Raw genomic sequence first — 15,152 nt, forward strand, 5'->3', positions numbered from 1 at the left:
GCCTTTCTATAATAGCATGAGGCGTGAGGCCTTGACGCCTAGCTTGTGGACCCCAACTGACGACGATTGTTGAGTGTCGCTTCACGCGGATCTCAGCCACTGACGCGTCTGGTCACGACAAACAAGCGACAACACGGAGGCCACTTTGGGATCCAAAATTACGCGTTTGCGTAGAGCTTGAAGCTTCGGTCTGGCCAGTGATTTGTACAGTCCGACACCATGCAACGAGCTATGGTGAGTACATATACCACGAGTCTTCCGACCACGTAAACTGATGTCCGTAGCAACCGACCGTAGTCCTCCTCAAGGAGGGCACGGATACCTCACAGGGCAAGCCCCAGCTCCTCTCGAATATCTCCGCATGCCTCGCCATCGCCGAGACACTGTCGAGCACCCTCGGACCTCGCGGGATGGACAACTGATTGTTCCGAACGTGGCGAGGCGCAAATCACGAACGATGGCGCGACGATCCTCAAGCTGCTGGATATTGTGCACCCCGCTGCGAGGACGCTCGTAGACATCGCGCGTGCGCAAGACGCTGAGGTTGGCGATGGGACGACCAGCGTGGTACTGCTGGCAGCGCAGATGTTGAAGGAAGTACGGGGGTACATCGAGGAGGGTGTAAGCCCCCAGATCATCATGAAGGGATTCCGTCAGGCGAGTCAATTGGTGAGTATTGATTCAATCACATTATGCGCGTCGCCTCATACCATGTGTGTTTTCAAGGCGCTGGATCGCATAAAAGCCATTCAGGTCACGATTGATAAGGGGGAGCCAGAGTGCGTACATGATTCTTCTAGAGTATGCGCCAGAGGCTGATATAACGACTGTAGAAGTTTCCGTTCCCTTCTCCTAAAATGCGCATCGACCGCAATGTCTTCAAAACTTATCCACTCAGAAAAGCCCTTCTTCTCCAAAATGGTCGTTGACGCTGTACAATGTCTCGATCAGGAGGACCTCAACGAGTCTCTCATCGGCGTGAAGAAGATTCCCGGTGGCGGCATGCAGGACTCGCTTCTCATCAGTGGTGTCGCATTCAAGAAGACGTTCACGTATGCGGGTGCTGAGCAGCAGCCAAAATCTTTCCATAATCCTCTGATCGTCTGCCTGAATGTCGAGCTCGAGCTCAAGGCGGAAAAGGACAATGCGGAGGTCCGTGTTGAGGCTGTCTCCGATTACCAGGCGATCGTGGACGCGGAGTGGGAGATCATCTACAGGAAACTGGAGGCTATCGAGAAGACTGGCGCTAAGGTCGTGCTGAGCAAGCTTCCCATCGGCGACTTGGCGACTCAATGGTTTGCGGACCGCGAAATCTTTTGCGCTGGTCGTGTTCCCGCTGGCGACCTGCAGAGAGTTGTGCAAGCCGTCGGCGGCTCTGTCCAATCCACCTGCACGGATATTAGGCGTGAGCATCTCGGCACATGCGGACGCTTCGAGGAGCGTCAGATCGGAGGCGAGAGGTACAATGTCTTCGAAGAATGTCCGAAGGCGAAGACTTGTACCTTGATTTTGCGCGGCGGTGCGGAGCAGTTCATCGAAGAGGTCGAGCGCAGTCTGCACGATGCCATCATGGTGGTCAAACGCGCCGTCAAGAATGGCGACGTCGTCGCTGGCGGAGGCGCCATCGAGGTACGGATGGATCGGCCGCTGCTGTTACCGGATCCGGGTGTACTAACGCAGGGGTGTACCTTTCGACAGATGGATCTCTCCGCCCACATCCGCAAACACGCTCTATCGATCCCTGGCAAGCTTCAGCTCGTAATGATCGCCTTTGCCAAGGCGCTTGAAATTATTCCTCGGCAAATTTGCGATAATGCTGGTCTCGACTCCACGGACGTCCTGAACAAGCTGCGCATGAAGCATGCGAATGGCGAGAAGTGGCATGGTGTTGACGTCGACGGCCCTGAAGGCGTGCGGGACAACATGGAGGCTTTCGTCTGGGAGCCCAGTTTGGTCAAGGTCAACGCAATCAGCAGCGCCACGGAGGCAGCGTGCCTGATTCTTAGCATTGACGAGACGGTTCGCGGGCCACAAAGCGAAGCTGTGAGTGGATCGTGTAGTTCGAAGCTGGATCGCTGACGAGCTTTTCCGGCAGCCGGGCACGGGTCCGAGAGCACCTCCTGGGACGGCTCAGCGCGCGTTGCGGGGCCGGGGTCGGGGGATGCCTCGGCGGTGAAAGACTAGAGTTGCACGAATAGTATTGTATCAATAGTGCTTCCGAGAGCATTAGTTCTGACCTATTGCAGTGTTCATGAGTGATCATGTGACCGCGACTGAGGCGCGTCTTGAAGGGCATAACGCCATCAACACGAGAAGTACGCAATCCACGCAAGAGCTTACGACCATCTCTTCCCTTTATCGCTGGTGTGCTTCCAACGCATGACCGCGTAATGCGGAGCACCATGCTCAACAACGGACCCTTGACGGATATGCGGGGCCCGCGCGCGAGTATAAGTACAACCTGTCGCCCAGAAGGTGTCTGTCGGACGATCCTCGCTCAACGGCTGCTCTGCTTCTGCCGATATGTCTACCGTACTCCGCACGTTCAACGCGGGCTCCGACAAGGACAGCGACGGCAAGCTTGGCAGCTCCGTCAGTCTCGAGCAAGTCCCTTCGCTCGGAGTGCCGATCGAAGAGAAGGGTGGCTTATGGCGTCGGTCGAAGCGCGATCTGGACAGCGTCGCGACTCAGCCGTCTGTGTTCGACGATCCCGCTACAGTCGACATGTACAGACCGTCCCCGGTTTACGAGAGCGCGCACCGCTTCGACCCCCTTGCGCGGTGGACATGGCGGGAGGAGATTGTAGGTGTGCTTACCGCGTATAGATCGGCTCGTCTGACCATCTGAATCGCAGCCTCTCGTTCGCAAGATTGACTGGCTTATAATGGTCTGGGCATGGTTAATGTTCTTCGCCTTGGATTTGGACCGCGCGAACATCTCGCAGGCCAACACGGACAACTTTTTGCCAGACTTGGGCATGACGACTAACGACTTCAACACGGGGAATATGTTATTCAAGGTACGTTGCCTACGAGCGGTGGTATTCTATATATACTCACTGTGTATGTCTTTCCATAGGTTTGCTTCTTGATCGCCGAGCTTCCTTCGCAGCTCGTCTCGAAGAGGATCGGTCCCGACGTTTGGATTCCCAGTCAGGTGAGCGACCTTATTCAGCGAACTACGTTGTTGCTCATTGCCTATAGATGGTTCTGTGGAGCATCGTGTCCCTCGCCCAGTATTGGCTGACGGGGCGTGGCTCCTTCCTCGCGACACGGTAAGTGCTTCGTTGCCTATAGATATGCCGATCTCTGATTCGTGAAATAGCTGCCTTCTCGGTTTCATGCAGGGAGGCTTTATCCCGGATGTCATCCTCTACCTGTCCTATTTTTACACTAGAAGAGAACGTGAGTCACCGCTCGGCGGTTCTGTCTCCTGCTCACATGCTCACATTATGTGCCTGTAGTCACGATGCGGCTCGCGTGGTTCTGGGTCTCTAACTACGTGGCCGCCCTTGCTAGTGCTTTCCTTGCTACAGGTATTTTGAAGTTGGACGGCGTCCGAGGGCAGGCTGGGTGGCGATACATGTTTCTGATTGAAGGCGGTTTGACGCTTCTCATTGGACTGGCCTCCTTCTACATGATGCCTCCCAGCCCTACGCAAACGAGGGCTTGGTATAGACCAAAGGGATGGTTTACTGAGCGGTACGTGTTGTATTTTATTGAGGTTTATGCTGCGTACCGATTACATGCAGCGAGGAGACCATTATCGTCAATCGAGTCCTACGAGACGATCCTGCGAAGTCGGATATGCACAATCGACAAGGTCTCTCGGTTATGCAAATTCTCAAGATCTTGACGGACTGGAGAATGTGGCCGCTCTATATTCTGGGTCTCGTGCACTTGAGTGAGCGTTCTTCTACACTTGCTTATGGCGACATGCTCATGTCACCGTCTAGTCCCCGTGAACCCCCCACAGACCTATCTGACGCTGACGCTACGCCAGCTTGGTTTCGACACAACCCAAGCGAATCTTCTCACCATCCCTTCTACCGTGTTGGGCATCATTTTACTCCTTCTCATCTCTTACCTCAGTGAGGTTTTCGACAGTCGGGTCGGCACTTCGGTGGTCCTCCAGTTCTGGGCGCTCCCGCTGCTCATTGCGCTGTACAAGTTCAACGAGAATACGTCGCAGTGGGTCTACTATGCGGTCGTCACGTTGATCACTGGATATCCCTATGTGCACCCAATTCAAGTCGCGTGGGCGTCCGCGAACTCTTACGGAGTTGGGACGAGGACAGTGTCAGCCTCCGTGTATAATATGTTCGTGCAGGCGGGCGGCGTGGTATCGGTGAGTGCTCTTTGGGCTCTTCGATGTTGTTGCCGATGCTCATATGGGATTACAGTCGTATATCTATCGCGCCGATGATGCGGTAAGTAGTCTTCGTTTGTGTCTTGCTACACCGATACTAACACTTCTCGTACTTCTTAGCCACTTTGTGAGTCGATTTGTCCGGTTCTCTGCGTAGGTCATGCTGACACGTAATAGATCGACGCGGTAACATAGACTTGATCGCCATCACCTGCATGAACATAGCTCTCTACGTCTTGACATGGTTGTTCTATCGCACCATCAACAAGAGAAGGGAGAGGAAATGGGAGTCGATGACGCCTGAGGTAAGTACCCGTTCAGAGTTCCTCGACAGTACTATCTGAGAGAGACCCGCCTTAGGAGCAACAAGAATACCTAGATAAGACGACTGACAAGGTATGTTATTCGGGCCCGTTGTACTTCCCGTGGATATGTCTAACTGCTTCTTACAGGGCAACCAAAGACTCAACTTCCGCTTCGTGTACTAAACACCGCGCAAGAGGCCGCCTTTCGTCGCCTCGATCAAACGCTCTGGGTAGTATTCTCAGCCGTGGACTTGTAGACTCTATGGTTGTACTTATAAAATAGACGGACCGGGCGTCCCCGGTGTATGGCTTAGATTGTTCCCATGCGATTGTGCGTGTCCTTCACGCTCGTCGGATCGTCTCGAAGAAGGTCGGACCAGACATACGGGTGCCTTGTCAAGCTGAGGTTTAAGAGAGTACGTATCCGCCGGAGGATGCAAGTGTTAGTGGACAGAGCTTGAGAACCGAGTCGCTGTCGTCGTAGTGCAGGAACGTACTAAGTACACCTTCATGTGGCGGTCAACGCGACGGATTGAACGTGACCGTGTCGCGATCGCGATCGTGGGGCGGAGTCTGAACGCGTCAGTGGCGGAGGTGGTCCACAGGCGCGCGTGTTGACCGCGTCGCTTAACTTACTTCGCATACTGAGGACTCTGGAGAACATGTCTCAATCGCTAACTGGCGCTCCTCCACCATTCTTTGCAGACTCTGACGACGAAGATGGCACGAAAAATCACGCAAACGATGCGGATACCCTTGAGGCACCGTCGAGCTCAGATACTAATGTACCACGGGAACCCGCACTCTTCTTCGCTGACAGTGACGACGAGGAAGAGAATGGAAACGCGCCTCTTCAGCTTCCTGGGATTGCACTTGACCATGCGATGGCAGACCTCTCCGATGACATAGATATTCCAGAACTGGACGAGCCTCCCAGAGCTTCGAGCGTTTCCAGCGCATCTTCTGGCGTCCACGAAGCCCAGACATATTCGCGCTCTCCCTCAGTGACAATCGAAGAGCAACCGGAGGAAAGACCAAAGAAGAAGCGAAAGCTGTCGCTGTCTAGCAATCAGGCACCTACGTCGTTCAATTCGTCTTACCTAGGCTCCTTTCTCGTGCCCAATGCTTGGAGCACTGTACGAGGGTCGGGATATGTGAAGTCGGGCGACGAGGTTCGCATTGAACGAGACTCGCCTGAGGACGACACCCCTGCGAGCTCCAGGCAGACGAAGGGGAAGAGTGGCTCAAACAAGGATGGCAAGAACAAGGCTGGCAAAAAGCAAATATCCATAGCCACGATGTTCAAGCCGCAGCCGGCAAATGCGACGAAGAAGAAAAAGGATTCGGTGGTCAGACTGACCAACATGAGGGGATTCGGTGAGGAGACAACGATTGTATCCTGCACTCAGCTAATAGGTGCTTAGAGTTCGGACGGTTGCCCCAGGACGTCGCATCTTGGGTATCAAAACTGCTGGATCTTGGTACGTCCGTTAACATGACCCATGTACTGAACTGCTCACGAACGTATATGCGAAGATATCGTTGACTTCCGCGGAAGCACGGTCGTCGATTGCCCTACTACACTCCACTCTGGTGCCGATCTCATCCTCTCCCTTTCTATCTACATCAAGGCTTCCGCCTTCCGCGCACCGAGCACATCCGCAGAGGATCAACAGAAGGAGCGCGTAATGTTTGACGAAGGAAAAGAAACCGGGGAGGAGCAGATGCTTCGGGAGCGGAAGCAGGCATTACTCAAAATGTTCAAGGTGCTTGACCTCAAGCCTCGGAAAGGAAGTGACTTCACACGGAAACCCCATGGTAAGCTAGACCAGATGGACCTGGAAATGCTCTCGCAGAGACATGTGGCGAACGAAAAGTCCAAGCCCAAAAAGGAGACCGAACTTGTCGGTGACGGCGAGGAGGTGGAAGTCGAAGAGGAGGGCGAGGAGCTGTCTGACAATGAGCTTGACCTCATTTACAAGAGGTACTGTACGAATTGTAGATCCATTGAAGTACAAAATGCTGATCAATGCTACTCAGGGCACAGCAGAACGATCGACAGCTGGGACAGATGGAGCCAGCCGACACCTTCACTTTGACCCTACGAGGTTACCAGAAGCAGGCACTTAAGTAAGCGGTCAGTTGCAACATTTGTGTACGTTCGCTGATATTGTTGCCGCCTCAGCTGGATGCATTCCATCGAGACAGGCGTCACGTCCGCACGTGAAGAGACTTCAATGCATCCTCTATGGAAGGAGTAAGTTGTATGCATCTGACTAGATCAATATGCCTAGCTGACGGTGCTTAGATATCTATTCCCACTTGAACCTAATAACGGAGTCATCGACTTGACTGCGGATGACAGAGCGTTCTACTTCAACGAGTATTCTGGCGAATTGAGCTTACAGTTCCCGAAGGCGGAAAGGAAGTGTAGAGGAGGTATCCTTGCGTACGTCTGCTTACTCACGCGACCAGTGTTCACGCTAACAAGACCTGCAGTGATGGTAATGTACTCTTGCTGCTTATGTCCGTGTCACTGCTAACCGACGCCACGACGTCTCGATTATCGCAGAGAGTATGTGCCATGTCAGGACTAAACATTACTGTGCTGACTATACATCAGTGGGCATGGGCAAGACTATCATGCTTTCTGCCCTGATGCAAACCTCTCGAGGACCCGAAGACCCCGCCCCGGATAGCAACGCCAACGCCAGCAAAAAGCGACAGCTCAAGCTCAACAACGCCTTCCGCTCCGTCAAGCACGATCCAAACACACAACCCGAGCGTGGGCCAGCGGCAACGTTAATCGTCGCACCAACCTCTCTGCTACTGCAGTGGTCCTCCGAACTGGAAAGATCGAGTAAGCCAGGGACACTGAAGGTCTTGGTGTGGCATAGCCAGAACAGGACAGACTTGGATGCCGCGTTGAGCGGACACAATCCGGTCGACGTAGTGATCACCTCTTACGGGACGCTAGTGTCGGAACATTCTAAGTCGGAACGATCAAACGGTAGCGGTACTTCGCCGGTCTTCGAAAGTAAGTATCGTCATTGATCTGAATGCTACCATCTCTCATTAAGTTGTTGCAAGTTGAATGGCTTCGTAGGTCATGATATCATGTGCTCGTTCTTGCAGGCTGAGATCTGCGTACAGGTGTTGTTCTCGACGAAGCTCACCACTGTAAGTCACGGCAGAGCAAGACCGCCAAAGCAGTATATGCTCTTCGTGCGCGACGGCGATGGGCTGCCACAGGAACGCCTATCGTCAACAGATTAGAGGACCTCTACTCGTTACTGTTTGTGATCTTTGTTTGCCACTTTTCTACAGCGCTTACGCGCCCCCAGCAAATTCTTGGACTTTACGCCGTGGTCAAACTACACTTTCTTCCGCTCGTACGTAACGCCGTATCATGGTCCGGGGGAATAGTGATAACAGCTCGTCAGGTTTATCACCTTGCCCTTCCTTGCTCGGGATCCCAAGGCAGTCGAGGTAGTACAAGTAATCCTCGAGAGTGTTTTGTTGCGCAGAGAGAAGAACATGCTCGACACAGATGGAAAGAAGATTGTCGAACTTCCTCCGAAAGAGGTAAGTTGACCCGCGCATGGACGTGACTTCGAACTTAACTGCAGACGGCTTAGATTGTCGTGGAGAACTTGGAATTCTCGCCGCTGGAACGGAAGATCTACGACTCATTGTATACGGATGCTAAGAAGAACTTCGATAACCTGATTGAGAAGGGGCTTGTCAGCAGAAACTACACACACATCTTGGCCATGCTTATGCGGTAAGTGATCCGAGAGTATTGAGGACGAGGTGTGACTCAGATCTGTTACGGCAGGCTACGCCGTGCGGTTCTGCACCCCAATCTCGTGCTTTCTAGTGACAACGAGGGGATAAAGGCATCGAGTGCGGGAGCAGTGGACGTGGATGCTCTCATCAAGCAGTTCGACGAGGGCAACAACTCGCCGAGCGACAACAAGGTCTTCGCCGAGGGCGTACTCGCGAACCTAGAGGGAGAAGAAGAGAGGGAGTGTCCAATATGTTTCGATGTCATGGACACGCCTACTATCATACCAAACTGCCTGCACCAGAGGTGCGTTGAACATTAAGTGTAGGTGTAAATTCCTGACGCCGTTTGCAGCTGCAAGGATTGCATCATCGCATTCATCGAGACTTGTCGAGAGAAGGGTGAGGAGGGGCGATGTCCGACGTGCTCCCGCGGCCCTGTCAAGGTTTGCGATGCCGACCACCCGTATCGACCCATTCCTGACCATACACTCCAGGAGAGCGATCTCATCGAGGTTGTTCGATCGAAAACGCAAGCTGAAGGCAAAGAGCCGCAAGCATCGCGTCCAGCGGTCACGTTGCGACGCAACGACTTCCGATCCTCGACTAAGCTCGAAGCCCTGCTGCAGAATCTCAGTGAGTGCGACTCTGTTATTCACTGCGCAGTCTAACAATCGCCACCAGAACGCCTGCAAAGCGAAGACTCGTCTTTCCGTGCGGTCGTCTTTTCTCAATTCACGAGCTTCCTCGACTTGATACAAACCATCTTGGAACGAGAGGGTCTGGCATGGTACCGGTTCGATGGTACCATGGATGTCAAGAAGCGAAACGATTCCATCGCGGGCTTCAAGGCTGCTTCTCAGGCTCCGAAAGTTCTGATTGTGAGCTTGAAAGCAGGAGGCGTCGGTCTCAACGTGAGTGATCAATTCCAAGCTGTCTATCCGGGTCTCATCGAATGCATCGCCAGTTGACGAACGCCAACCATGTCTTCATGGTATGTGTTTGAAAGACATCAGTGCCTTGTGGTTTCTGACACAGTGATTCATTCCTAGATGGACTGTTGGTGGAATGCAGCCACTGAGAACCAGGGTGAATAGATTTGTGTTGTGTCTTGGTTTGTTGTCATTAACATCGCGTTCAGCCATCGATCGCGTCCACCGCATCGGACAGGAGAAACCAGTCTACGTCAAGCACTTCATCGTGAGTGGTTGTTTGATGTCATGTGTCTCGCCGCGGTTGCTCAACGTGCTCCAGATCTCGGATACCATCGAAGGCCGTATCTTGCAGATACAAAAGCGCAAGACTGCCATCGTGAAGGAAGCATTCCGCGGCAAAAGAGAGGGGGATCCGGAAAGTGTTGAGAATCTCAAGATCATGTTTGATATCTAGATCAACATTGTTGAATTACTGCTCAGTATATGGAGTTGCTACCGCCGTCGGATGGCCACCGTGCGCATACTTCGGCGTGCAGCTGCGTTAGTCATAACGAGGTACATGTTAGCTTTCAGTCTATTGCTCTGCATTCTTGTGGCAACTCCTCTTACGTCCATGTCAACTGCGTGTTCCGGTGTTGCTTGTAGGCAGGATTGAATGAATACTACGTTGTGCCGTGTTTCCGTGGGTTATGCGGGTCAAACCGGATTGCATTCTTCGTGTCCCGAGAGGGTGTTCGACCTCTTTCATAGAGAAAGAGGCAAAAAAAGACATATGACAAGAGCGAGATTCGAACCGCGCCCTTTCGGACTGGATTGCTTTCATGTGACCTGATTCCAGCGCCTTAGACCGCTCGGCCATCTTGCCTTACACGAGAGTTCTGGTAGAGCTGTATGACCACACGACTGTCGCTTCCATACAACACGTCTCCGCAGAGCGAGCACATACCATAGTCATTATCACAACACCCTCAGTCACTTTTACCGAACAGTCTCTCCTGTATCGCGACCAGCTCGAGCACGCGTCCAGGTACACGTCCGCTGTCCGCACTACAGCGGATGTGTCGGGACACGGAAACAAAGTGTCTATGGTAGTATGCACGGGACCCTAGACCCCCACATCAGTCAGAATTCTCCCGCATATAATGAGCCGGACACTCACCCGACTTGAGCACAGTATGCTGCTGGATCTTCCATGTACTTCGCTGCATCGTACGCGAACTTGGCGCAGCGAAGGCCCGTGCCCCGAGTGTCGTGTCGCTCCTCTTCGGATAGATCATAGTTGTAGGTGTGCATCTGGCTCAGTCTCTCCACTTCAGCTGCAAGCGCATCGGGGTCGTCGGACTGGTCGGAGAACTGGCCCGGGAAATATGTCTGCATCTTCAACCAGAACGTTTCCGAAGAACCGTGCCAGAGTGACCAGTGGATGTCCTACGAGGGCATGGCCCGTATGGTATTAGAAGCGCGAGCGTCGCTGAGACGAGACACGCACCACTTCGAAACACGTATTGATGATGGACCTGTACATCTCCTGCTGTTCGTCCGCACGCAACGTCACTCTCCGCAGGCGTTCTTCCTGGGCACGAGAAAGCGTCGAGACGTCTGGGTCGGGGTGATTGCGATAATGATCGTTCCACTTGAGCTCAGTTGTCGCTTTAGCCAGAGCAATTTGCGGACGATGTTAACGTGTCCTACGAGGGTGAGCAACTCGAGTGTGTGGCCTAGCAGGAAGGTCGGCTTCATGATATTGCGGATAGCATATACGAGGGCAGGAAGCGGGGGGCAGCTGTTCGCGGTACGTGCGGCACGATCTTAGGTTACAATGGTCTTCAATGCAAAATCTGGGTTAGAAATCTCGGCGGTGGTATGTGTGTCCTCACTAAAGACATCTTTGTGAAAGTTTTCGTCCGTGTAATCGACCATTTTCTCTGTGATGCTTCTGTTTAAAAGGGAGATCATGCCTTTCAATGTTTGATCAGACATGGGAGTTTCTGAGTAACACAGTGGTCACACGAATCGATGAGTGCGCAGTGTACATGTAACAGAGTTATGGCAAGAGACTCGGAGAGACTGCCGGTGCGACGCGTCGATGGCGTGGCCTCGAGCGGAGAATGATCGGAGATACGCGTCTGTGGCGGGGGTGCTCCGACGCGAGTTACTGCAACATTGACTCTGAACACACGTACATTTGCTCCTAGAGAGATCTTGGAGAGGAGTGATACCCTCTTGGTCGTAATTTTGTTGAAGGAGACCCAAAGGAGACCCCTAGAGCTGGCGTCAGTCCAACGTTTTCACTCTTTCGCGTGAGGAGCATGACGCCTACGTTTCTGTCAGTGAAATCGCGATCATTGCTCTGGCTTGTTCCAGCTTGTGTCCACTTGGCATCGTGCATTCACAATACCATTGCGCTCGCGCATATTGCGAGCAGCGCAAAGGAACGAAGCAGTGGGCGATGGACATGGACGTTGAATTGGACCCAATCCGCCTCAGCCACCGATAGCCATCGCACCATTCAAACCCCGATCATCCCTCAAAAAAATCAAAATCCACCGCAAGACCTCTCTCCTCACCCCCACACGACAGTGCAAAAGCCGCGATGCTCGCCCCGCACAGGCCGCATCCTTGCCCCCGGAGCGCGCCCCCCTCGCGAGCGGGCTAAGGTCTGAGCATTCCAGTCCCCCTCGAGACAGGCCCTAGCAGGGCCCCGGCCATAACGCCGGCGCGACGTATCAGAAACCCGCTGCCCGTGGACCACATACACACCCGGAGAACCACCAGTTTGCCTGGCGGGGAGGGCGTACGCGGGCAGCTTGGGAGATGTCGCGGGGACCGGGCGGGCATGCAAATGAGCGCGGCCGGTACAGGTGGCGCGGTTCTGCAGAACTTCACGCGCACGCCTCGGTCGCGCGGTGCCCGTCCTTCAGCTCACTTCGCGGCTCGCAGATGTGGGGGCCCTTCGGGGCCCCTTGCGAAACTCGATTCAGACTACTCTTGTGCTGTCGGGGTGTACAATTTTTTGCTTTGTCGCTCTTCGCGAGCTGGTCTTTGGCGGATGGAAAGATGTGGTATGCCTGCATCGTTTGGGCCAGTATGCTACATGGGTATAGCACCGATGATGTTCTGTCCTTTTCGATCTTGGTCCGTATATCATCCTGCGCAAATAAGTGAACTATCGTGTCTCGTTTATCAGGCCGTCGAATCATGGCGCGACTACAATTTTGACGAAGGCGTCAAAGATGCGTCTCCCCAGCTCACTCCGAAGAGGGCGTCTTCTCGCGCAGGGTCATGAATCCCTGCCTGACGAGCTCCGCGTCGCGCAACTGAAGAGCACGGTCAGTTGGATGCAGATGGGCGAATGCCATGACGTACCCGGAACTCGTCAATACGACGTCCGCGCGGTTCATGTATAAATCAACGGTGCTCATCGGGAAGTTGATAAAGCGGAAGAAGTCGAACGGAAACTGTCCGACGACGTGAACATTTGTCTGCGGAATAACACTGAGAACGTCGCAGGAGAGCGAAAACAAGCAGACGTACGTCCACCACGGCGTCCATTCTCTCTGATATGGCCATGCACACGGATCCAGCGGCCCTCCTCCGCGACGAGCACCAAGCTGCCCCGATCCGTTCCCAGTCTCGCCGAAGCTGTGCATCAATGGCGCGGAAGAATATATGCGCCCGTCTGGTTGTGTAAGTGTAGCTGACACACCGAGACCGTCGCGCGCATCTCGTCGGTCTCGCGGTTCAGGAAGGCGGCGGCGGGTCGACGTGGTCTGCAGGACTGCTCCCATCCGCCTCGCAGTCTCGTATTCGTCGCTTGAATCCCGTGGCTAGAGTCGCTATCATCCCCTCCTCCTCGGTTCGGAATGGTCTCGCTTCGATTCTCCTGGCCACTAGAAGCCTTTGACGGGGAGCATAGCAGACAGGGGCCGCTCCCTCGCGCGAAACCAAGAACGTCCCTGCCGCATGTTGGGTACCACGGTTCAGACAGCCCCGCGAATCGCACAGTCGTTTGACGTCGTCCAGGCGTATATGTCGCCGTTAGCAGCGCCCCGGCGATGTTTGCCTCAGGCGTTGACCCAGTACGGCGTCGTGTTACTGTGGTGTACGCGGATCCTGAGGCCGTCCACGTCGGCGCTGACCCACGGCCCGCGGTGCGCTTGAAGAGGTAGGGAGAGCCAGAAGGTTGCGTCCACCGGTGACGGAGGCGTCGCAGGTGGTGGACTTGTAGAAGACCTCGTGCGTGGTGAAGACGAGCCAGCTTGGGTAGGAGGGAGTTGGTATGCGAAAGCGGATGGACATACATGGCGCGGCGAACGTATAGTGTACTTCTCGTCATAGAGTGCGCCGGTGTAGTGGAGATCGTATAGGGAGAGTCGCTTATTGAGACGCGGCCGATCTTCAGGCGGTGACCTCCTAGCGGACGGCCGACGACCCAGGACGCAAGAATGAAGAAGATGGTAGGATGATCTCTCCAGAGAACTGCAGGAACTCTCTGAAGCGCAGGGCAGCATTCTTGTGCATCGCTCGCGCAATACAGCCTCGGAGGTGCGGTCTCTGCTAGCCCCAGGGATTTGGTTGCCAGTGCTGGGGTGTGCGATAGGTATGCCGGAGGCTAACAGTACTTGGGATGGCACCATGCCACGCGCTATAAAGGCCAGGGGTATAGGAGGCGTGAAATTCGAGTGGCATTTGGGGTGGCAGTCGTCTTCCTTCGTCCTTGCTGCCTCGCGGGTCTGTTTCCAATCGGCTAACGTCATAGTCACGCCTGTCACAATTCATTAACCGCGTCACACCCATCTCGCGGACTCGGACTCGGGCTGCTTCACTTACAACGGCCATGGCAGCACCAGAGACGAGCGGCGCACAGACGAATGGCACACAGTCTACCCAGCCTCGCAGCGCTCTCGACGCGGACATAGCCCTCCTTCAATCTCTTCTTTCTCAAGAACACAATGACGAGCCCGAGTCTGATCTTGACGTCGCGGAGATCCTCAAGCGGCTCGAAACAGCAGACGGCATCGCTGCGGGCCTGGAGAGCCGCCTGGACGGCATCATGGGCAGTATCGATTCGATGCTCGGAGCTTTGGAACCGGCATGTCGAGCACGAGTCGGCCGTGGTGGGCCAGGGCGATGTTGCTGTGGAGGCAGCGCGCGTAGTGACAACGGATCGGCCGGAGGAGGGCGAGCAGAAGTGAGAACGCTGCATGGTTTGAGTCCGCTGGGACTACCGATCAACAAGAGTGCTTCCCCGTGTTGTGAGTTTGCGTCGCTCTGTGATAAAGATCCAACCTGACTTGGTGTTTCGTAGGGGCTTCAGGGAACGACTCGTCTGGGGTGACCCTGAGTCCATCAGCACGGACATCGCGTCCACGGAGGCGAGCCCGCCTGACGGTTCACCGGATGATCAGAGACATCGCGGTTGTATGCTGGCCATCGAAAGGAACGCCGCTACTTCGAGCAACTGCAAGGTGCGGTAGTGGGTTGGGTATGCCTTGGCGTTGTATCTTGTGTCAAGGTACTATACATTCCATAGCGGCGATGCAACGTGCTGTCGGCCATGTGCCTAGTCTCCATGTTGTGAGCGAATCGTGCTCTTCGCGCTCACCGTGCGTCTACATTCCCGACTTTGCCGTGTTGTTTGCCTCCAAACTTGACCCCCGAAGTTCTCCTGTATCCTTGTACCCTTCCGATTCATCCTGAATCGATCTAAGAAACAAAATCATGCCAACCGCAGGGCTCAATCTTGCAACCATCGCGC

General features: G+C 54.3%; 7 protein-coding genes and 1 non-coding gene across 8 annotated transcripts; 6 read left to right on the top strand and 2 right to left on the bottom strand.

The window, feature by feature from the left end:
* Nucleotides 1-154: 154 nt before the first annotated feature.
* Nucleotides 155-2,262, top strand: B0H18DRAFT_996143 (chaperonin Cpn60/TCP-1 family). Its single transcript, XM_048045391.1, has 7 exons — nucleotides 155-234; nucleotides 285-385; nucleotides 507-669; nucleotides 727-779; nucleotides 834-1,629; nucleotides 1,699-2,043; nucleotides 2,096-2,262. The coding sequence occupies exons 1-7, from the start codon at nucleotides 220-222 to the stop codon at nucleotides 2,174-2,176; spliced, it is 1,554 nt and encodes a 517-aa protein (XP_047895584.1). The 5' UTR covers nucleotides 155-219; the 3' UTR covers nucleotides 2,177-2,262.
* B0H18DRAFT_906002 (MFS general substrate transporter) lies at nucleotides 2,262-4,958 on the top strand. Its single transcript, XM_048041499.1, has 13 exons — nucleotides 2,262-2,802; nucleotides 2,855-3,019; nucleotides 3,079-3,156; nucleotides 3,204-3,274; nucleotides 3,325-3,404; nucleotides 3,464-3,701; nucleotides 3,752-3,903; nucleotides 3,956-4,347; nucleotides 4,403-4,429; nucleotides 4,489-4,495; nucleotides 4,546-4,673; nucleotides 4,729-4,764; nucleotides 4,821-4,958. The coding sequence occupies exons 1-13, from the start codon at nucleotides 2,524-2,526 to the stop codon at nucleotides 4,854-4,856; spliced, it is 1,689 nt and encodes a 562-aa protein (XP_047895585.1). The 5' UTR covers nucleotides 2,262-2,523; the 3' UTR covers nucleotides 4,857-4,958.
* A 1,013-nt stretch (nucleotides 4,959-5,971) lies between these two features.
* B0H18DRAFT_873747 (SNF2 family N-terminal domain-containing protein) lies at nucleotides 5,972-9,848 on the top strand (the record flags this gene model as incomplete). The annotated part of the gene is made up of 19 exons (XM_048040311.1): nucleotides 5,972-6,050; nucleotides 6,098-6,154; nucleotides 6,210-6,657; nucleotides 6,714-6,803; nucleotides 6,859-6,930; nucleotides 6,982-7,122; nucleotides 7,265-7,719; nucleotides 7,815-7,968; nucleotides 8,018-8,065; nucleotides 8,117-8,258; nucleotides 8,312-8,457; nucleotides 8,512-8,766; nucleotides 8,815-8,905; nucleotides 8,957-9,095; nucleotides 9,144-9,373; nucleotides 9,427-9,453; nucleotides 9,512-9,548; nucleotides 9,601-9,659; nucleotides 9,714-9,848. 19 exons carry the CDS (start codon nucleotides 5,972-5,974, stop codon nucleotides 9,846-9,848), a joined length of 2,805 nt encoding a protein of 934 aa, XP_047895586.1.
* A 319-nt stretch (nucleotides 9,849-10,167) lies between these two features.
* Nucleotides 10,168-10,259, bottom strand: B0H18DRAFT_t72. Its single transcript has one exon. It is a non-coding gene; the product is annotated as a tRNA-Leu (tRNA).
* A 218-nt stretch (nucleotides 10,260-10,477) lies between these two features.
* Nucleotides 10,478-11,134, bottom strand: B0H18DRAFT_1117313 (uncharacterized protein; the record flags this gene model as incomplete). Its single annotated transcript, XM_048033558.1, has 4 exons — nucleotides 10,478-10,499; nucleotides 10,554-10,822; nucleotides 10,884-11,027; nucleotides 11,087-11,134. 4 exons carry the CDS (start codon nucleotides 11,132-11,134, stop codon nucleotides 10,478-10,480), a joined length of 483 nt encoding a protein of 160 aa, XP_047895587.1.
* A 1,160-nt stretch (nucleotides 11,135-12,294) lies between these two features.
* On the top strand, nucleotides 12,295-13,102 carry B0H18DRAFT_996154 (uncharacterized protein). Its single transcript, XM_048045392.1, has 5 exons — nucleotides 12,295-12,397; nucleotides 12,430-12,469; nucleotides 12,499-12,631; nucleotides 12,654-12,876; nucleotides 12,929-13,102. The coding sequence occupies exons 1-4, from the start codon at nucleotides 12,335-12,337 to the stop codon at nucleotides 12,799-12,801; spliced, it is 384 nt and encodes a 127-aa protein (XP_047895588.1). The 5' UTR covers nucleotides 12,295-12,334; the 3' UTR covers nucleotides 12,802-12,876; nucleotides 12,929-13,102.
* Nucleotides 13,076-14,176, top strand: B0H18DRAFT_996157 (uncharacterized protein). The gene is made up of 4 exons (XM_048045393.1): nucleotides 13,076-13,372; nucleotides 13,418-13,545; nucleotides 13,568-13,709; nucleotides 13,733-14,176. Exons 1-4 carry the CDS (start codon nucleotides 13,258-13,260, stop codon nucleotides 13,759-13,761), a joined length of 414 nt encoding a protein of 137 aa, XP_047895589.1. The 5' UTR covers nucleotides 13,076-13,257; the 3' UTR covers nucleotides 13,762-14,176.
* On the top strand, nucleotides 14,127-15,152 carry B0H18DRAFT_174079 (uncharacterized protein). The gene is made up of 2 exons (XM_048036966.1): nucleotides 14,127-14,649; nucleotides 14,703-15,152. The coding sequence occupies exons 1-2, from the start codon at nucleotides 14,232-14,234 to the stop codon at nucleotides 15,092-15,094; spliced, it is 810 nt and encodes a 269-aa protein (XP_047895590.1). The 5' UTR covers nucleotides 14,127-14,231; the 3' UTR covers nucleotides 15,095-15,152.

Source organism: Fomitopsis serialis (genome assembly GCF_022376445.1).
Source record: "Fomitopsis serialis strain Sig1Antser10 chromosome Unknown B0H18scaffold_19, whole genome shotgun sequence".
Classification (NCBI taxonomy): domain Eukaryota; kingdom Fungi; phylum Basidiomycota; class Agaricomycetes; order Polyporales; family Fomitopsidaceae; genus Fomitopsis; species Fomitopsis serialis.

Coding starts and splice junctions, on each gene's coding strand:
- B0H18DRAFT_996157 (XM_048045393.1), top strand. CDS start 13,258: ATGGTCTCGCTTCGATTCTCCTGGCCACTAGAAGCCTTTGACGGGGAG. Junction 13,373..13,417: donor GCCGCATGTTGGGTACCACG/GTTCAGACAGCC, acceptor GACGTCGTCCAG/GCGTATATGTCGCCGTTAGC.
- B0H18DRAFT_174079 (XM_048036966.1), top strand. CDS start 14,232: ATGGCAGCACCAGAGACGAGCGGCGCACAGACGAATGGCACACAGTCT. Junction 14,650..14,702: donor CAAGAGTGCTTCCCCGTGTT/GTGAGTTTGCGT, acceptor GGTGTTTCGTAG/GGGCTTCAGGGAACGACTCG.
- B0H18DRAFT_996143 (XM_048045391.1), top strand. Junction 780..833: donor ATTGATAAGGGGGAGCCAGA/GTGCGTACATGA, acceptor TAACGACTGTAG/AAGTTTCCGTTCCCTTCTCC. Junction 2,044..2,095: donor GCGGGCCACAAAGCGAAGCT/GTGAGTGGATCG, acceptor CTTTTCCGGCAG/CCGGGCACGGGTCCGAGAGC.
- B0H18DRAFT_996154 (XM_048045392.1), top strand. CDS start 12,335: ATGTGGGGGCCCTTCGGGGCCCCTTGCGAAACTCGATTCAGACTACTC. Junction 12,398..12,429: donor TACTCTTGTGCTGTCGGGGT/GTACAATTTTTT, acceptor GCTCTTCGCGAG/CTGGTCTTTGGCGGATGGAA. Junction 12,470..12,498: donor AGATGTGGTATGCCTGCATC/GTTTGGGCCAGT, acceptor ACATGGGTATAG/CACCGATGATGTTCTGTCCT.
- B0H18DRAFT_906002 (XM_048041499.1), top strand. CDS start 2,524: ATGTCTACCGTACTCCGCACGTTCAACGCGGGCTCCGACAAGGACAGC. Junction 2,803..2,854: donor GGACATGGCGGGAGGAGATT/GTAGGTGTGCTT, acceptor TCTGAATCGCAG/CCTCTCGTTCGCAAGATTGA. Junction 3,020..3,078: donor CGGGGAATATGTTATTCAAG/GTACGTTGCCTA, acceptor GTCTTTCCATAG/GTTTGCTTCTTGATCGCCGA.